General features: G+C 40.9%; 1 protein-coding gene across 3 annotated transcripts; it reads left to right on the forward strand.

The window, feature by feature from the left end:
• The first annotated feature begins 12 nt into the window (after positions 1-12).
• SAXO2 (stabilizer of axonemal microtubules 2) lies at positions 13-17,970 on the forward strand. Of its 3 annotated transcripts, none has more exons than XM_044978915.1 (5): positions 13-107; positions 5,555-5,736; positions 12,767-12,946; positions 13,714-13,916; positions 15,574-17,970. In XM_044978915.1, the coding sequence occupies exons 3-5, from the start codon at positions 12,828-12,830 to the stop codon at positions 16,563-16,565; spliced, it is 1,314 nt and encodes a 437-aa protein (XP_044834850.1). In that variant the 5' UTR covers positions 13-107; positions 5,555-5,736; positions 12,767-12,827; the 3' UTR covers positions 16,566-17,970. The 3 variants fall into 3 exon arrangements, with proteins under 3 accessions (XP_044834850.1, XP_044834849.1, XP_044834848.1); XM_044978914.1 differs by lacking the exon at positions 5,555-5,736 and having other exon boundaries at positions 20-107; positions 15,574-16,527; positions 17,675-17,968; XM_044978913.1 differs by lacking the exon at positions 5,555-5,736 and having other exon boundaries at positions 20-107.
• Positions 17,971-18,748: the final 778 nt, after the last annotated feature.

The following is an 18,748-nucleotide window of genomic DNA, read 5'->3' on the forward strand; positions in this document are numbered from 1 at the left end:
CTTCCCTGGTTACCGCGGCTCCGGGAGGAGGGACAGGAGAGCCGGGCAGGCAGCGAGAGCGGGAGGATGAAGGAGAAGCGGTGCCTGTGCGAGATTTGTACCTGCGGGTAAGAAGCAAAGGGGACCCCCCCGAAGAGCGGCCCCTTCCCCGAGTCCCCTAAGCCTGATCCACCGGGAGACCCAAATCCCGCCCCCCCAGGCACCCGCCCTCCCGAGGGCCGAACCCCCTTCCCAGGGAACCTCAAACCGCGCCCTCCTCCCCCGTCCCCGAGCCGCCCGTGGACCAGCGCCCATTGCCTCCGGACCAGAACCCGAACTTCCTCTGCCCCGGGGCCGCCCCAGCCTCCCTGAGCACGAACTTCCCGGGACCCAAAACCTCCTGCCCCAGCGCAGGTGCCGTCGCGACCCCTGGCTGAAAGTAGTTAACGTTACCAGGGTTTACAGTTTGGTTCAATGGCTCTTACCAATTGTTCCAGCACCGTCGTGCCCAGGACCCGAATCAGCAAATCTCATCTGGATCCAAACACCCCCTGCCCCGAGAACCAAACTTTTTGAGACCAAACTGCCCTACCGCTGCAGCCCAAACCCCCTTAGCCCTGGGTCAAACCTCGCTGAGCACGCGCCTCCCCCTGTCCTAAACATGAACACACACACACACACACCCCAAATCCCCTGGTTCTGGAGACTGAACCTTTGGGGCCCCAAATCTGCTTTTTCCAAGCAGCCCAAACTGTCCCTACTTCCCTTCAAACGGTCTGATACTGTTCAAGGGCAAAAAGAACAGGAGTACTTGTGGCACCTTAAAGACTAACAAATTTATTTTAGCATGAGCTTTCGAAGTGAGCTGCAGCTCACGAAAGCTCATGCTAAAATAAATTTGTTAGTCTTTAAGGTGCCACAAGTACTCTTGGGAAGTGAGCAGCAGCTCACGAAAGCTCATGCTAAAATAAATTTGTTAGTCTTTAAGGTGCCACAAGTACTCCTGTTCTTTTTGCGGATACAGACTAACACGGCTGCTACTCTGAAACCTGTTCAAGGGCAGTTTCATTGTGACCCTGTCTAAGGGCATATGCATTTTACCATCATCTCATCTAGACCTGAGGTGGAAGATTTCCCTAAATTTCTGAATGTAGATACAGCCAAAGAGGGGGGCGGGGGAATCTACAGAACATTGTTTTACTGGGGATTAGCGAGTCTGTATACTGCTACACACTCACCTGTATATGCCTCATCTCAACATGGTCTAGCACACCCTTCTTCGAAGGGCTCCAGGGGAAAGGAGGCATCTCGGAACCAGTTATGCTAGTTCTGGCTCTGCCCAGGAGGACTTCTGAGACCCAGTGGAGAAGGCCTTACAGCTGATTCATAGTCACTAGCAGAGTTGGCATAAAGGGGACACACTACAACTATGAATCCCTTGACTTTTGTTTTAAGCTCTGTGAACTGTAACCACATTTTACAGCCCTAATATACATCTACCACTATGACCTGATTAAGTCTGGAGAAGTAAAAATAGCTTTTTTAGAAAGTATCTGATTTCTTTAGAAAAGGGAATACAGAGACAGGTTTCAACTCTCTTTGGAGTACTGTTCTGAAAAAGGAAAAGAATGTGGGTTCATAGTAGAAATGAAGTAACACACTTAGGCTTTGTCTAGACTAAGAAAAGGTGGTTTAAAAAATGTTAATTCATGTTTTTGGTTGGTTCTTTTAAAAAAAACCTTCTTATGTAGTCTAGACTGGGTCTTAAGGTTAGATTGTGCCTTAAAGCAGGGCCCTACTTTAATGTGTTTGCAGATGGGCTGCACAGCAGTGGGACCAATTCTGGCTAACCCATCTAGAATTCATCCTGGGTGGAAAACACTGCCACACCAGCTCTTCATCCTTTTTAAATAAATGCAACATGCTAATCCTTCCCCTGCTCACAGCCAGCTCTGCTCACTATTAAGGAGTGGAGATTGGCCACTGTCTTACTTTCAACCATGTCCTTTGGAACAATTTGTCATTGTCCTACAGCCTGTTCGAGCCAGTGAGACTGGTGCAAAAGGGTAGGTCAGGAAAAAGGCTTCCTACAGGGAATACTACCTCCTCTTGCTGCGGGGTAGTACACCTGAATGCAGTATTACCTACCTCAGGAAATTTCAAAATCATGACTCAGACTACAAAAAAATCATGTGATTGGCTTAAAATGTATGAGATTTTAAAAATAATAAAATGTGGTATTTTATTTGCATTCTGCATTGGAACTATTAGGGTTCACTTTCTAGCCCTCATTCAATCATGAGAGCTAAAAGCTTACAAAGCAAGCAAGCTGAGATTCTCACATAATCATATAAATCCTGGATCTCTGCCTTTAAGAAAAACATCAAGTATTGTGAGCCTTGTGAAATAAAACCATGAGAGTTGGCATCACTTTGTACAGGAGGCACAGAACCAGCTTTCCCAACTCTCTACCACATCTCCCACATAGAGGGGGCATTGCAGGTTCCAGGGTGGGACAAATCACACAGGCCAGATTAATTGGGGAGGGGAGTGGAGGGGTCATCAAAGGGCTGGGGCATTCAAATGCCCTGATGATTCTGTGTCCTTGCAAGTGACCACTGTATTATGGTTACAAGTTAGGACAGTCCTGAAGTCTACTTCATCCAGGGCCAAGCCTTCCCCTAGCAGCTCCTGAATAGCAGAGACAGGAGTTCCCTGTCCTCTGTCCTTGTTAGGGTGATCAGAGAGGAAGTGTGAAAAATCGAGACCGGCAGTGGGGGGTAATAGGCACCTATATAAGACAAAGCCCCAAATATCAGGACTGTCCCTATAAAATCGGGACATCTGGTCACCCTAGTCCTTGTATGGCAATTCTGTCCATTTCTTCACCAGCTCCAGCTACGTTGTGGTTGGCCCACGGTGAAGAGTAAAAGCAGGGCAGTGTGAGGATACTTGCATTCTCTGGCCCTGCCTCCTAGCTATAATCTATCCCACAAAATTGTATCTCTGGACTTAATGAGATAGTGAACTGATTGTTTCCATGAGGAGAAATCTGAGTTATGCAGCCTAGAATCAAATACTGTATAAAGATGGTATGACATGACATTGTGGAGAAGGGACCAAGTGAAAAAATATGTCTCTAACTCAAAGACAAGACATTGTATAATATAATAATTATTAATAATACTGTGAAATACACAAAAGAAATAAGTTAAAACAGAGGTTCTCAACGTTTTTCCTGAGCCCCCCCCACAACATGCTATAAAAACTCCACAGCCCACCGGTGCCCAATAACTGGTTTTCTGCATATAAAAGCCAGGGCTGGCATTAGAGGGTAGCAACAGGGCAATTTCCTGGGGCCCCATGCTACAGAGGCCACCACAAAGCTACATTGCTCAGACTTCGGCTTCAGCCCCATGTGGTGGGGCTTTGGCTTTCTGCTCTAAGTCATAAGTGAGTCTAATGCTGGTCCTGCTTCGTGGACCCCTGAAACCTGCTCAGACCCCCCTAGGAACCCTGAATCCCTGGTTGAGAACCACTGGGTTAAAATACACATTGCTGAAGGTTTCAGATTTCCCCATGCTAATTTTCCCCCTACTGTTACTCACACCTTCTTGTCAACTGTTTGAAATGGGCACCCTGATTACAACTACAAAAGTGATTTTTCTTCCTGCTGATAATAGCCAACTTAAATTGAAGTGTCTCATTATAATTGGTAAGGCAACCCCCATCTTTTCATGTACTCTGTATATCTATCTTTCTACTGTATTTTCCACTCCATGCATCTGATGAAGTGGGTTTTAGCCCACAAAAGCTTATGCCCAAATAAATTTTAGTCTCTAAGGTGCCACAAGTACTCCTCATTAACATTGCTGAAGGTTTTGCAGTCAATAAAATCTCAATAGGTTATTGTTTTAGGCAGCTCATTGAGTTTGCTTTGGTGTAGCACTACAGTGTTTCTGTTTTTATGGGACCATTAGTTGCTTGGCAGTGTTACCTGGGCATTGTGATGTACACACAAGAAAACTGTGATATATTGCACAAGTTTTACTTAGCAATCTGCTGGAGTCTTACATAATGTAATTCTGAATTACTTTAGATATATTTATATTTCGTTCTGAATATTAAAACAGAGGGAATAATTCTTCTACCTGTAGTTAGGTCCTGGGAACAAATACTGTAAAAAATGTCAGCCAGAAGGTGTTTCTGTGTCTCAGAATAAGGCTAGATTCTGCAGCCATTGCCTGTACTGAACAGCATTTGTTCATGAATAGTCCCTTTTCACTCAGGTAGCAAAGCCTTGGGCATTTATATCCAGAGGTTCTAGGTTCAGTCCTCACCACCATCAATACAGTCTGGGGTATAGTGTTACAAATGGTGGCCCATATAGGGAATTGAGCTTGGGTCGTGAATCTCTGAAGTTCAGGAAAAGCTTCCCTCCCTAGGGGAAGTGTGTAACCACCTCACGGTAGTGCTCAGTGGGACTTCTCAGGTATAGTGATTAGCACTTACTCACATAAGGGTGGTAGGATCTGCCCCCTATTTGTTGAATGTTATCATTACTATGAGTATTGTAAGAATATGGAGAGTAGACACCTCTCTCCCTAGGCTGAATGCCCTTTTCAATGCCAATTAAAAATGTATGCTTTCAACAACTTTTTCCAACAAATAATTGTGCTGCCAAAAAGACTGGGTGTCTGCGGGGGCTGAGCACAATCATCTCCCATCAGTTTATAAATGCTTAACACGTCTCAGGGTCAGAGTCAGTGCTGGGGACATTTCTGTATACCAGTCACCACTAAAGTTCCTAGCTTCTCAAGTTTAGGATGTGTCTAGCAGTAATATAAGACTGTGCCAAAGTGTACAAATGATCATCTTCCAGTTGCTTTGCTTAAAAGGCAAGTTTTGGTTGTTATTTTTTAAACCACAAAAATGTTCTTGTAACCGCATTTGTTCAAAATAATGATTAGATCCTTTATTGGTATCCCTGGAGTATATCCCCAGACCCACTTCCCAGTTTCCAAGTGATATTTTTTGAGAATGGACCAGGTATCAACTACCAACTGTTCTTGGGATATTTCCATAATAAGAAGCAAACATTTTTATTTCCTTATTTCCCATGGGTTGCAAAAGTGCTACGTTAATATTAAAGAAAATGAACCCCTGCCTGTGAACAGAGTCAGGATTCAGATTGCTTGATATAGAAGTCTAACAGTTGGCAAACACAAGATGTAAATTCTGGCCTTCAGGAGCAGAGAACAGCTGTGCAGTAGTTAGATGACCTCCCAGACTATATCTAAGAGTAATATTTGTTTATAGACAAGAAAGTTGCCCATATACAAGAGTTTTTCCGTATACTTATCTTCATTTTGGTATATAAAGATATAGAACTATTTAGTAAAACTTATTCTTTTAGTCAGTCTCCCAGTCCTTCCACACTCCCCTCATGCTTGTTACAATTTCCTGAAGAAGATGATAATTTCTCAGTGAATGATAGATAAAAGGAAAGGGGAAGTTTGAATGAAATGTGACATACTTAATACTCAATATATCTAAATGCTTGCAAACCCAACAGAAAATTAAGGATGGAATTAGGGAGAACTAGAGCAACTCTGGAAGAGAATGTTTAGTCTTTGTTAGGAAGTCCATCCACTGACGGAAACAGGAAAGATTAATCAAATGGAACACTACAGAACAGTTGACAAGAAACTGTCCCAGGAATAAGCAAGAAAGTCCCAGGAGCTCTTCATTCAGCAGGTAAATGGAGAATTTAAATATATATTTTTAGTTAAAATAATCAGAATAATTTAAAAAAATAGACATTCCAAACAGTTAAAAAGAAAACAAAACTGGTCTCACTGCAGTGAGGAGTTCCCTAGGGGAGGATCCCTGCAGCCACACACAGCCTCATTGACTTCAATGGGGCTCCGCTCAGGCACAAATATCTGCTAGTGCAGAATTCCTTGCAGGACTGAGGCCTAAATAACCTTCACACTGTATCACTGTAAATTATGCAGTCTTTTAGTTTTTATTATAGGTTTCCTGACACCTTTTTTTATAAGACTCTGTTTTCAGTTAGATATAACTTTGCCAGGCACAAGAACTGAGGGCAGGGAGACAGTCACCCCAGTATTCTCAAACTTCCCACTGTTGGTGCTCAGGCGGCAAGGAGAAATAGGTTGATTGGAATGCAAAGAGGGTGAGAAGCTGAGCCTATAAAGGTGGCAAGTCAGGAAGAATGAGACAAAGTGTCCAGACAGGAATGGGAAGAGGAGCTGAGGAGGAGTTATGAGGGCTGAGCCAAAGAGTCAAGGGAGAGTGGGGAACTGGGACATGCACTTGAGGAGGACTGGGAGTGTAGCAGTTAGGCACTGAGGTGCTTTTGAAAAACCCACTAAGTGCCTATCTGCTTGTTTAGGCTCCAAATACCTTTAAAATATGGCCCATAGTCTCTGCTGAAGTCAATGGAAGCTTTGTCTCCCAGGGGCTTCAGGAGTAGGACCTCTGAAGTGACTAATAAAGCAGCTCAGAGCAATGTTAACCAATCATAATACATACTAAAGGTGCCTCCTGATTGGATACAACTGACTTTGGTGAAAACTCTTAATAACCTTGGCATCAGTCAGACAATATATGCATCTTGATTGGCACTACAAATAATGGATTTCTTTCCAGACTTGTAATTCAATCTCCCACTTAGAATGCAACATTAAAAAAATTGTTACATGTGGAGCTGTATATACATACCAAAAAACTGTCCAGATATTTATGATGAGGAATTTCAGAATGTATGTAACAATATACTGATCATGACTACATATTTCAGTAAATATAAACATTTATTGTTCCTCAAGATAACAAGAATTTTTTTTCAGTCCTCATTAACTCCTCAGGTAAAGAAATCTTGATGTTAAAGAGAAGTGAATGCCTGGTTAATATTGGTGAATTGGATTTGTCTGATATTATTATTTATACAGAAAAAACAAGAAAAGCAATAGGAAACCAAGAGAAAGCACAATAAAATGGTGGAAGGGAAAATCCATAAGGATACAAGGGGAGATCAGATCAGTGATGTTAGAAAAGACAGGCACTTAGGATACAAAGCAGTAGGTTCATCTCTAGGTGAAGGGAACAGGCAGTTAGTTAAATTAGGATCTGGTTTGAGGATTTTTATGCTCATTAGCAAGGGAGGCAGCAAGGCCCATGGTTCCTCACTTTTAGAAATATTAGAAAGTTTTAGAGACATTTATCCTCCCTGACATCTCAAAGACACTATATATTACATTTTAGTTATCTTTATTGAGTCTTTTTATTTAACTTTTTGTATCTAGCTGCTAGTGTGCTTGCACCAAGCAAAAAGTAGGCCTGAGACAAGGATAACAGGGAGCCAAGTACACAACTATTAATTCTCCCTTGGCGGATAGTCTGCAGCTGTGTCAGTAGAGAAAACAAATCATGTTTTCTCCTACCCACCCTATCTCCAGTCGCATTGGCTTATGGTGATTGACCACATGACATGTTAGTATCCTTCCATGTTGTGGCTGCCCTCCAGATGCATGAATGAGGAGCCCTCTTCTGTCAGTCAGTCGGTCAAGGGATTGCCAGGGGATTTTCATACCCCAGTTTCTCCCCCTTCTGGTGTGCTGGCAGGCTTCTCCAGTGACATTCCAGAACTGAAAAAAAAATAATGGGAAGCCTGCACTACTTAATTTATCTAGCCATTTTGCCCAGAGCATCCTGGGTGAATGTCCATACTGTTGTGCTCCTCCCATAATGGAAAATAATTAGCAAGATAGGAAAATTTCACTTGCAGCCGTCTATTTAAAAAATAAGATTTAGGACTTTAAACACTTTCAGACAGAGGCTTGCAGTAGTGTGAAAGGATGAAAGAGGAAGACAAGGAGGAGGATGACATGCTGACTTACCTTTGATGTTACAGTCCAACACAACATCAAACTGATCATCTAGCAGCACCAGAGGCAAATGCAGGCAGGAAAGAAGGTTACATTTCTTCTGACTGTGCAGATATTCAGCTTCATCTAGCTGTGTGCAGGGGCGGCTCTAGGCATTTTGCCGCCCGAAGCACGGCAGGCAGGCTGCCTTTGGCGGCTTGCCTGTGGAGGGTCCTCCGAAGCCATGGAACCAGCGGACCCTCCGCAGGCAAGCCACAGAAGGCAGCTTGCCTGCCGCCCTCGCGGCGCCAGCAGAGCGCCTCCTGCGGCTTGCCGCCCCAAGCACGTGCTTGGCGTGCTGGGGCCTGGAGCTGCCCCTGGCTGTATGAAGCACTTTGAGATAGTTGCAAGAATCTAAATGTATGTAAATGTCATAGATGAGGTATGACAGTCACAAAAATTCTCTTTATAGAGTCTGTTGTCCCCTCAGTCTATGTGTATAACGCTCATTGATGTGAACGTTTAAAGGTGATGTCCTTTGGCGGGCAGATATACCGTATGTCTCTCTCAATAGTAGTCAATCCATGACACAATCATTGAGGACGCTGAGGAATCAGCGAAAACAGACAACAGCATTCTCTTTGCACATTCGCATAAGAGCATAACTACTTGCTAAAGATTAATTTTGCTTTTGTCATGAAGACTAGATTTCCACATTCCTCAGTTTACTAGTTCTACTTAAAAAGAGTTTCAGTGAGACTTTTCTTTGTCTATAAATCATGCGTGTTCCCCCAGAATTATTTTTCCTGTCAACACTAGGGAACTCAGGTCGTTTAAGCAGCAGAATAGTTTCAGTGTCCAAATATAACTTCTTTCACTCAGATGGTGATGTTTACCTTGGCAGTTAAAAACCTTATTGAGATATTTATTTTGTTTATAAACTCTTAATAATTTAAAGTCTCCTAAAGGAGACTTTTCTCATAATAAATCATATTCTATCGGAGGGAATGCTCTAGATAGCTCTCAAGGATGAATCTTGTTGGCATGAGAAAGCTAATTATGTGCCAGATCTTTGGCTGGTGTAAGTCAGCATAGCTCTGTAAGTCAACAGAGCTACACCAATTTATACCAGCTGAGGCACTCGCCCAAATGGTGTCTATTTAAATTTTTTGAGATTTATCTGTTAACATGTTATCTAAGCAATAAATTATCAGTCTTGCTCATGGAAGAAAGAAAACATAACCCACCAGAGCAGACATCAATCATTCATGAGTCAGGAACACATGCACTTCAAAGTACATTAAAAGATCAATAACTCTGGCATAAAAGATTGATGAAGTGTAGTAACACATTTGTAGGTAACACACACAAATCAGAGACTCAAATAGTTCTCAATTAGCCAAATTATAAGCAACATATTTCATTAGTCATGTCCCACCCTTTGATTGATGATTCTCAACAGATATTTAGAATTCAGATCTCATTCTCCACTCTCTCTCCTGAACGTTGTGATTTAATTGTAATCATTTCTAGAAAGATATTCTCTTAATGACCATTCTTTTAGTATCATTTGGTTTAAACCCCAAACTGGATTTGTCAGTTATCCAAAGCCATGAAATATGCTCTCTGAGGCAGAGTCCTATTTGCATTAAGGCCTCTTTGACACTGCCATTTACTCCCACTTTAAATCCTCTTTACACTGCCAGAACAGTGTAAAGAAGCACGAGAATCAGGCCTTGTATGTTTTTTGGTATATATCTTTTGTATTTCACAATTTGTAAGTGCTATTCTGCTACCATTACTCACATTGATAGTACTGTACTCCTAAATACTCCCATTAAAATCAATGTAACTATTTGTATGTTATGGGATTATTCAATCTGAGTTAACAATTTTGACTCAGAAATAATGGAGTCTTACGAAGTCATGCATAATTACTTTTTGCTAGAGATGCTTTGGCTCTCTTTGACAAAATTAAAATGTCATGACATTTTGATCGTTCAAACACTGATGGACTCTATTTAAATTTAATTCATTGTAATCTTCAGGGTCCTTCAGGAGGAAAGTATTTTTCTAATGGATGTTGTTTCTGCTTGTAGCAAGTATGATAGTGCAGGCAATATAACAATGATGAGGGTAGTGTGGGGGAATGTTGTAGAACAGAGTACAGAATGTAGAGACAGCTGAGTGTATGAATCTGATGATATCAGAACAGCCATTTGGAATAGATAGGGCCCTATCAAATTCACAGTTCATTTCATGGTCATAGGATTTTAATAATCATAAATGTCATGATTTCAGCCATTTCAATCAGAAATTCATAGAGTTGTAATTGTAGGGGTCCTGACCCAAAAAGGAGTTGTGTGTATGGGGGGCGGGGTCGCAAGGTTATTGTAGGGGGGGTATTGCCACCCTTACTTCTGCGCTGCTGTCTGCAGAGCTGGGCCATTAGTCTGCAGCTGCTGCTCTCAGGCTGCCCAGCTCTGAAGGCAGGAGTGCAGAAATAAGGGTGGCATGGTATGGTACTGCCACCCTTACTTCTGCACTGCTGCTGGCAGAGTGCTGCCTTCAGAGCTGGGCACCCCGCCAACAGCCACCGCCCTCCAGCCACCCAGCTCTGAAGGCAGCACAGAAGCAAGGGTGGCAATTCCGCAACCCCCCTGCAACTCCCTTTTGGGTCAGGACCTCCAATTTGAGAAACATTGGTCTCCCCTGTGAAATCTGTATAGTATAGGGTAAACACACAAAAGAAAGACCAGATTTCACAATCCGTGATGCGTTTTTCATGGCTGTGAATTTGGTAGGGCCCTAGGAATAGGTATTGTGGTTGGTGCATGGTTTTCTGAAATGAGCTGATGGAAAAGGTATGAGGATGCAAAAATGTAGCTGCTATCTGTGTGAATATTATGCTGTTTGTTTCACTCTCTCTTGGGCTGTATGCTTAAAATCAATGTGATAAGTGCCTCTTGGAATAAACAATTTCTGATGGCATGTTTTAATCTGATAGCCGGTTTTGTTAACTAGCTTTTGATAATTATATTTAGTGTTTTTCTATTTTCTGCTTAAGATGACATTTTTAGTTGTGAAATCTGGAGTACATGCTGTACTCTGTGAATGAATATTATACAGCATAGATGAATCCCTGGAAAAATTCAGGGTGGGTGGAGCTATGTGATCAGAAGTAGCACCTTCTCATTTCCCTTTTAATCTCTTCTCTTCCTGTTTTTCCTTCCCTCCCCTAGTGCTTTTCAAACTGCTCAGTTCATTGTTAAATGGTGGGATTGTGACATTAGAGGTAACTCAGCCCTCTCTTCTTTCCCTCCCATTTTTCTCTGCTGCTGCCCTGCCATCAGGTCACAGTTAATGGTGGGATTGGAGCATTAGTGGTAAATAGGTGACATGGGAGTATTATCTTTTACGGAGCCTTCTACTTTACTGTGCAATTTTCAGTTGTTATTGTTATCCCTTTGGTAGACCAGTTTGATTGAAAATGAATTGGCAGCTTGAGGCTCCAACACACCATACACTCCACATGAGACATCTACTGAGACTGACTTGTTATGTAGGGTTATTTAATTTGCCATTTAATCTAACTAGTGAGCTCCAAAATCACATGGCCCAAAAGTGCAACTAAAACTAGCTTTAGGGATTTCCAATCACAGATAATTCCTTTCTTTGTTTTCCTTTTTTACTTTTCTCAGCAGGAATCCTATATGCTTGTTTCTTTAGTCCAGTGTTTCCCAAACTTGGGACGCAGCTTATGTAGGGAAAGCTGCTGTCGGGCCGGGCCGGTTTGTTTACCTGACGTGTCTGCAGGTCTGGCCGATCGCGGCTCCCACTGGCCAAGGTTCGCGGCTCGAAGCGGTGTGTCTAAATCCCTTCGATGACTTTAAATCCCTTAGATGACTTTGAAAATCTTAATCCGTATATTATAATTTCTTGCAAATCATATCCCAAAATTACTATGGTTAAATAGTACAAGACATAATACAGTATATACACCCAATAACAAAAATAAAGCCAGTACTTTTGGGGGATAGAGAATTTCAGAGATATGGGTGTGAAAAAATATAAATTGAGGAGAACTGAGGAGGGATAGATTCAGGAAATTTATTCTAGACATCTGGAGCTGCAGATCAGAAGGCCATAACACCAACTGTGATGAGATTGTGTAAAGTAGGGAGGCAATTAGTGCTGTTATGACAAATGGTGAAAGATGTATTGAAATACACAGGGAAAAAAGGAATGAGGAGAAGAGAAAGGGCAAGATACCAGAGAAGTAGGGAGAGGTATTGAGTTATTGTTACAGATTAGGGAAATAATAGCACGAAAGAAGGAAGTCAATGCTTGGCAGAGAAAAGAATGGGAGGAAAGAGTTGGGTGGGTGACAGATTAACATTTAGCAGACTGGTATCAGAGGGGTAGCCGTGTTAGTCTGGATCTGTAAAAGCAGCAAAGAATCCTGTGGCACCTTATAGACTAACAGACATTTTAGAGCATGAGCTTTCGTGGGTGAATACCGACTTCGTCCGATGTATTCACCCACGAAAGCTCATGCTCTAAAACGTCTGTTAGTCTATAAGGTGCCACAGGATTCTTTGCTGCATTTAGCAGACTGACAGCTATATTCACCCTCCCTGTTCTGTACTAAGGATGCGGTAAGTATTCTTTCTTCCTGTGCTATTGTGGCCTATGCAGTGCTATTTAAATGGTAACATCCTTCATAACTACAGAACAAAATAATTTGTTTCCCTTTCACACTCAGGAAGTGTTCTAGATTCAAGGTACCTGTGATGACAATCCTATTTCTCTTGTTATACACTCATAGAATATTTGAGATGTGTTTCCCATAGATAAAACTATTTGAAATGATCTTGTTTCAATTTCTTATACAGGCGCCATCATTGCCCTCATAAATCCACAAGGATTTATGATACTGGAGGACAACCTTGCCTCATGACGGAATACGACGACAAATATCTCCAGTATGGCAATGTCCCTCCACCCCAGAGTCTTAAGCCAAAGGAGGAGTACCAAGCACATCGTGGAAGAATGGAAGGAATCACTACATTTAAGTAAATATTTTGAAGCAATATGTTTTGGAGCTGATGTTATTCTACAGTGTCCTCATATTTTTTCATGTAGGAAAGACAGTTCTGTTTATTGGAATCATTTTCCATTGTGATATAATTTGATTATTCATTCTCTTCAAGGATATATATGCATAAAGTTTGAGTATAAGATGGCACAAGTCAGTCATGTTTTAGAGTTGGCAGATGACATGCAAAGGAATTTTTTTTTTGGTCTTTTGGGGATTCATTTTTATCTCTAAAGAAAATCTGAAAGGCAGGGCCGGCTCCAGGCACCAGTGGAGGAAGCCCGTGCCTGGGGCGGCACATGCTAAGGGGCGGCATTCTGTCCATTCTTGGGGCAGCACAGTCCGGGTGGCTTTTTTTTTTTTTTTTTGCTTCAGCAGTTCCAGCGCTAGTCTGAGCGGCTTTTTTTGCTTGGGGCGGCAAAAATGGTAGAGCCGGCCCTGCTGAAAGGTAAATTGCAGTCAGGTTTGAAAAAAGGATTCCACCACCTTACTAAGTACAAAGAATACACCATATGTCAGACACCAAATATCTGTTGAATTATTGTTTTCTCATTGTTCATCCTGTGATGTTGATGATGCTGACCCTAAATCAGCAAATGCTTTCAAAGAGTTAACATTTTAGTCCTTCCATAATTGATACAATGTAGTTTTTGTTAAGTTTCTATATATGGAAAAAATGTCACAAATGTCTCAATCAGAAAAAGGTAACATTGTGAAGCAGTACTGCATGTTTCTCCTTTTCAGGTCTGATTATCTTCCATACGATGTTGTAAATCGACCTCTTCGGGTACAAGAAGAGTATAAACCAAAACCAGGAGAGATTGATCTTGGAACTACATACAGAAGAGATTATAATCCTCATAAAATACAACCAGTGACATTAGTAAGACCTTTAGAAAGAAAACACATTAAGGGAGGAAAAATAGACACCATACCAACCTATCAAGGTAATTACATATGCCATTTTAAAAGAGAGAAATAGCCACAATTATGGTAGTATTCTGAACTGCCATATTGAAGTTGAAGTTTGATTTCTGACTTTGGTCTCTCACTCTCTGGACCAATAGGTGACAGTAGTGAAGAGGGAATACCCTATGTTTTTCAGCAATGGATTCTGTTAATTTAAGAATTAACATTAATAGGCTGTGAAAGAGAAGCCCTCTCCAAGTTTTCCCAACTGGAAGGAGGGCAGCTTTTAGACTGTGGCAGAAATATAGGAAACCACCTAAGGGAAGGAGAAAGAAACTTTGGGTTCTAATGCTAGTTATAATCCAAGCACATCTTCAAGATACATTTGGAGAAAATTTTAATTCCTTTGGTCAGAAAGATTATTAAACAATGTCAAAGAGAAACATGTTAATATTATTATGGACACAATGTGCCAAGAGTCTCGCTTTCCTGCTTTGCTACTGGACTTAATTGAAGCTTTGGATAGCAATAATATTTAACAATGCTTTTTGAAGATCCATAATTTGGTACAACCCAGGTGTTTTCAGACTCGGCATGGTGATGGGCACCTTCTGAATCCAGTTTTTAGAATGGGACTGGAGCTTGCTGGAAGGACAATATACCTTATTATATGACAATCACCATCTCCATTATGAGGTCCAAGCATACCTTAGCTTCCATTGTGGTGGCATTCACAATTACTGTTTTTCTACATAGACAGATGAAACGAACTTGATTTCAGATTCGTCTTTACTATATACTTGGTATAGCATTCTGCTGATGACCAGTTTCAACAAGATAATCTTCTGTTACTCATTGATGCAACAGTTCCTAAACAGCTTCCCAGCAGATTATCCTGACAGGTTACCGTGGTATACAAATAATCTTTTACATATGAGATGTTGTACTTAATAATTTGATTGTAGCACATCTGCTCTGCAATCCAGATTAAAAATATCTGAATGTGGAGTATGAGCTATGTAAGACAAGAGATGCTCTGATGGTCAAGACCAAGGCCACTGGATTAGAAGGGAAAGATACTTAAAATGCTGAAGATAAGGTGAGGCCACTGAGAGTAGGAAGTTAGAAGAACTGAGGTAGAGTAGGTAGAAGCGAAAAGCACGTAGTGGCAAAAGTAGAGGTAGTAGAAATAATTCAGCAGCATTGGGCCTGGGGGGAAAGAACATCTTCGATAATATTATTCACCAGCTTCTGTACACTTGTAGTTTAAGATGTTACCAGCATCCGTCACTAAAATTATAGTCCATAGTTCAGTCACCTTTTGTTTATATGTATTTCATCCACAGTCCGAGATAAAATATAGACTTTTGCAGACATATCCTCTGTACAAATATTTGTGTGCAGTAGAAAACAGAAATCAAATATGTACATAGAAAATATTTCTTTTTTCTAAAAGAAATAATCATCTTGTGGTACTAAGTGGCATTTTATTGGCTGTTTGGTGTATTCCCATAGTAGCAGGTAAGCAGAACTCCTGTATCTAATAGTAAAACAGAATTATCTTTGTTACTTAAACTCAACTCTTTTGATCAAAAGGGTTGGTGGGGGAAGAAAATAGATTTTTTAATATGGGACAGCCACAAATCAATAATAAAACCTATAATCTTTCTATCAAGTATTGTTTTTGTCTTAAAGATGACTATAGATCATGGGAAGTTCAAAGAAGGGAGCCAAATAAATTGGAACACACCTATCATCCCCCTACAGAAAAGTTTGGGAATTCTACTACATTTCAAGATGACTTTGTTCCTAGGGAGCTGAACCCCAGACAAAGCTTTAAGCCTCCAGGTGTGGCCAAACTTTCAGATGTACCTTTTGATGGTGTTACTAATCATCGCAGTTCTTACATCGCTCATCAACTGGAACCAAAATGTGTAAGACCAAAGGAAGAATACAAGCCAAGCAGCCAACCCTTTGAAGATCTCACAACCCACCGGAATGATTTTAAAGGGCTACTTGGAGAGTTTACAAAAAGCTGCAAGCCTGAATATACTAAAGTTGGGTCTAATGCTCACTTTGATGGATGCACTGAATTCCGGGATAGTTTTCAACCATGGTCAGTCTCCTTGCCTGAGGCTCGCAAGATAAGAGATTATGTTCCTCCTACAGGTAATATGGATTTACACTCCACAAGCCATCTTGATTATGTTCCGCACATGATCTGTCCTGTTGCCCCCATAAGACCAGTTTCTTTTGGAAGAAGAAGTAATGTCCCTTTCCAGGGGAACACCACAATGAAGGAAGACTTTCAAGCTTGGGCCAGCTGTCGGCAAGAAATTATTAGAAGACATCAGGAAATTCCAAAGCCTACTGGAAAATTTGATGGATTGACAACATTCAAGTCTCACTATATACCACATGAGATAATTCCAGCTCAGAGTTTCAAACCTCTACGTGTTGTAGTCCCTAGTTCAGCTCGTTTTGAAGATGGAACCATGTATCGTACAGAGTATACGCCAAAGAAACAAGAGATCTGCCCAGCAAACTATCCATCTCCTCCAGGATACGTCTTTGTAAACACAGATTCTCGTGGTCACAAGTTCTTCCGCAGAGTTACTCCAGAAATCAATACATTTTTCCAGTCAAATGGTAATCATATTCCAAAAGAAGTAGCTGTTACTTCATAACTTTTAACTTTAGTAGTTTACATATTTTAAAAAATATTTAGAATCCATAGATTAATTTTTTCGGGGCTAAACCTCAATGATAGTTGGCAAGTACAAGTTATTATTGTAATTTTAAAATTGTTAAATCACTTAAACTGAGTATAGCTTTTAAAAAAAACCTGGGAATGACTTTATTACAAGATTGATGAAAATTAGGCAGCCTTAAGATGCATCTGAACATTTTGTGTGGAATCTGTTTTCTCTAATTGTGCATCTTACAATTACCATGCTTTTCAGTTTTCACTGTCTTCCAGCCCAAGCACATACTGTGTACATTGAAATGAGATTATGACTTACTGGAAATCATTTTGGAATCATTGAATCTGTACAGTAGAAATTAGATGTCTTAAATGTAACTTGAGCCCTATTTAATTCTCACTGCACAGCAAATGAAACTATAATAATCTAAATGAATAGACCCTGCCCACACTACTTTTGAAACGTTTTAACATGGCTTCTGTGACTCGTATGGAAAAGGATTTTTTCCTCTGGAAATCTTGATAGCCAAACTTCATTACAAACTAGCCTCCCACGTAGCCTATAACATAATCATAAAATCACCTTCAGAAAACAAATACCCTTTTTATGCTGGTCCAGGAAACTATGCTAGGACACTGCTAACAATAGTCTTTAACTTTGCTATTATTAATACAGTTTAAGCCTATTATGGCCAGATCCTAACGGTGAGATTCTAACTTCTGATGCTTGGTGCATATTGACCATGTAATAAAGAAGATAATCTGCTAACTTTTGCATACAAATGCAATAGCAAATTTTTTTTCTGAGACATAAAACAGAGTTGGTTTGACTTTGGTCCTTCGTTTCCCAGCTAAAGAATGTTTCAAATAAGTAGGTGGAATGAATGATTTATTAAGATAATGTGTGTGTTCATATAGGAGATGTTAAGTGTTATTTCAAAGTATTCTTATCTCAGTTTCAGTCAACGTGTGCAAGATTTACAGTGATCCCTTCTTACAATACTTATTTAACAATAATATGTTGTCTTTTCACTTTCAGTATGAGGAGCATCAGTTACTTATAAATATATTATCTTTTACTCATTACTGTAGGAAAGCCATTTTAGCTTTGAAGTGTCATGTATTTGTATGTATACCAACTCACCAATAAAAGGACTGAAATCAAGTACAGTATGAAGTTGAAAGCAGGAACTGAATCACGTAAGCTCCCCTCAGAAAGGCAGAGAGAGAGACCTGGACTGTTGGAAATGCTTGTTTTGTTTAACTGTTACATGAGGCTCCTGCTGTTATTACAAGAGTGGTTGCTTTTAAATGTTCTTATTTTTCTTCGTGATATGTCAATTTGCTTTACTCTAATTGAAAAATCAGGTCAATTAAATTTTGTTTTAAAGTTCCTACATGTTTTCCAGTTTGTAAAGCGGTGTTTTGGATTGGATTTTTCATTAAAAGTTTAAGGCTGGACTAGCCTGCGCAAGTAGCACCATATAGCAGTATTGTCCCAGGAGCGGGGCTGGGACTGAATTCTGATTTAGTTGCAATTATATCCCTGGGATTATTTAAGTGCTTTGCTTCCCTGACCGGACACTTCCCTGAATCAGTGTCTGACCACTGAGTCCTTTTCATTTTTATTTAGCAGATCTCAAATTTCTTAGCCCCATTATAGACCTATTGTCCCAATATGCATTTTCTTTCCTTGCCTAAATCATTTAAGGAAACTCGTATGCTGACTCTACCAGCTACTCACAGATACAAAAATGTAATGATAAATACTGAGGGGAAACAGAAGAGCAAACTCAAACAGGTGTAATAGAGTTTGAAGCAGGTGTATTTGGAGAGCAGGTATTTCGGGAGATTTTTTCTCTCTCTCTCTCTTATGGCCCTGAATACCACCTGTAAACTCATTATTTTAAGGATGGAGTGCCTGGGGGCGGGACGCTACCCATGGGAACCCAAACCCTAGTGCAAGTACCCCTACCCTGGAGAGCCCTAACCCTAGCTCCAAGTCTCCTACCCATAGCAACCCTAACCCTAGAGCGGGGACCTACCCATAGGAACTCTAACTCTAAGGCAGGGATCCATACCCATCGCAACCCTAACCCTAGGGAGGGGACCCCTATCCACAGGAGCCATAGCCCCAATTCCCCTACCCATAGGAAACTAAAGCCT

Source organism: Mauremys mutica, chromosome 11 (assembly GCF_020497125.1).
Source record: "Mauremys mutica isolate MM-2020 ecotype Southern chromosome 11, ASM2049712v1, whole genome shotgun sequence".
Classification (NCBI taxonomy): domain Eukaryota; kingdom Metazoa; phylum Chordata; order Testudines; family Geoemydidae; genus Mauremys; species Mauremys mutica.

Excerpts from the sequence above, each read along its gene's own strand:
- SAXO2 (XM_044978913.1), top strand. The coding sequence starts at position 67 with ATGAAGGAGAAGCGGTGCCTGTGCGAGATTTGTACCTGCGG. Across the intron at positions 108-12,766 it reads TGCGAGATTTGTACCTGCGG|GCGCCATCATTGCCCTCATA; the intron begins GTAAGAAGCAAA and ends TTTCTTATACAG. Across the intron at positions 13,917-15,573 it reads CACCATACCAACCTATCAAG|ATGACTATAGATCATGGGAA; the intron begins GTAATTACATAT and ends TTTGTCTTAAAG.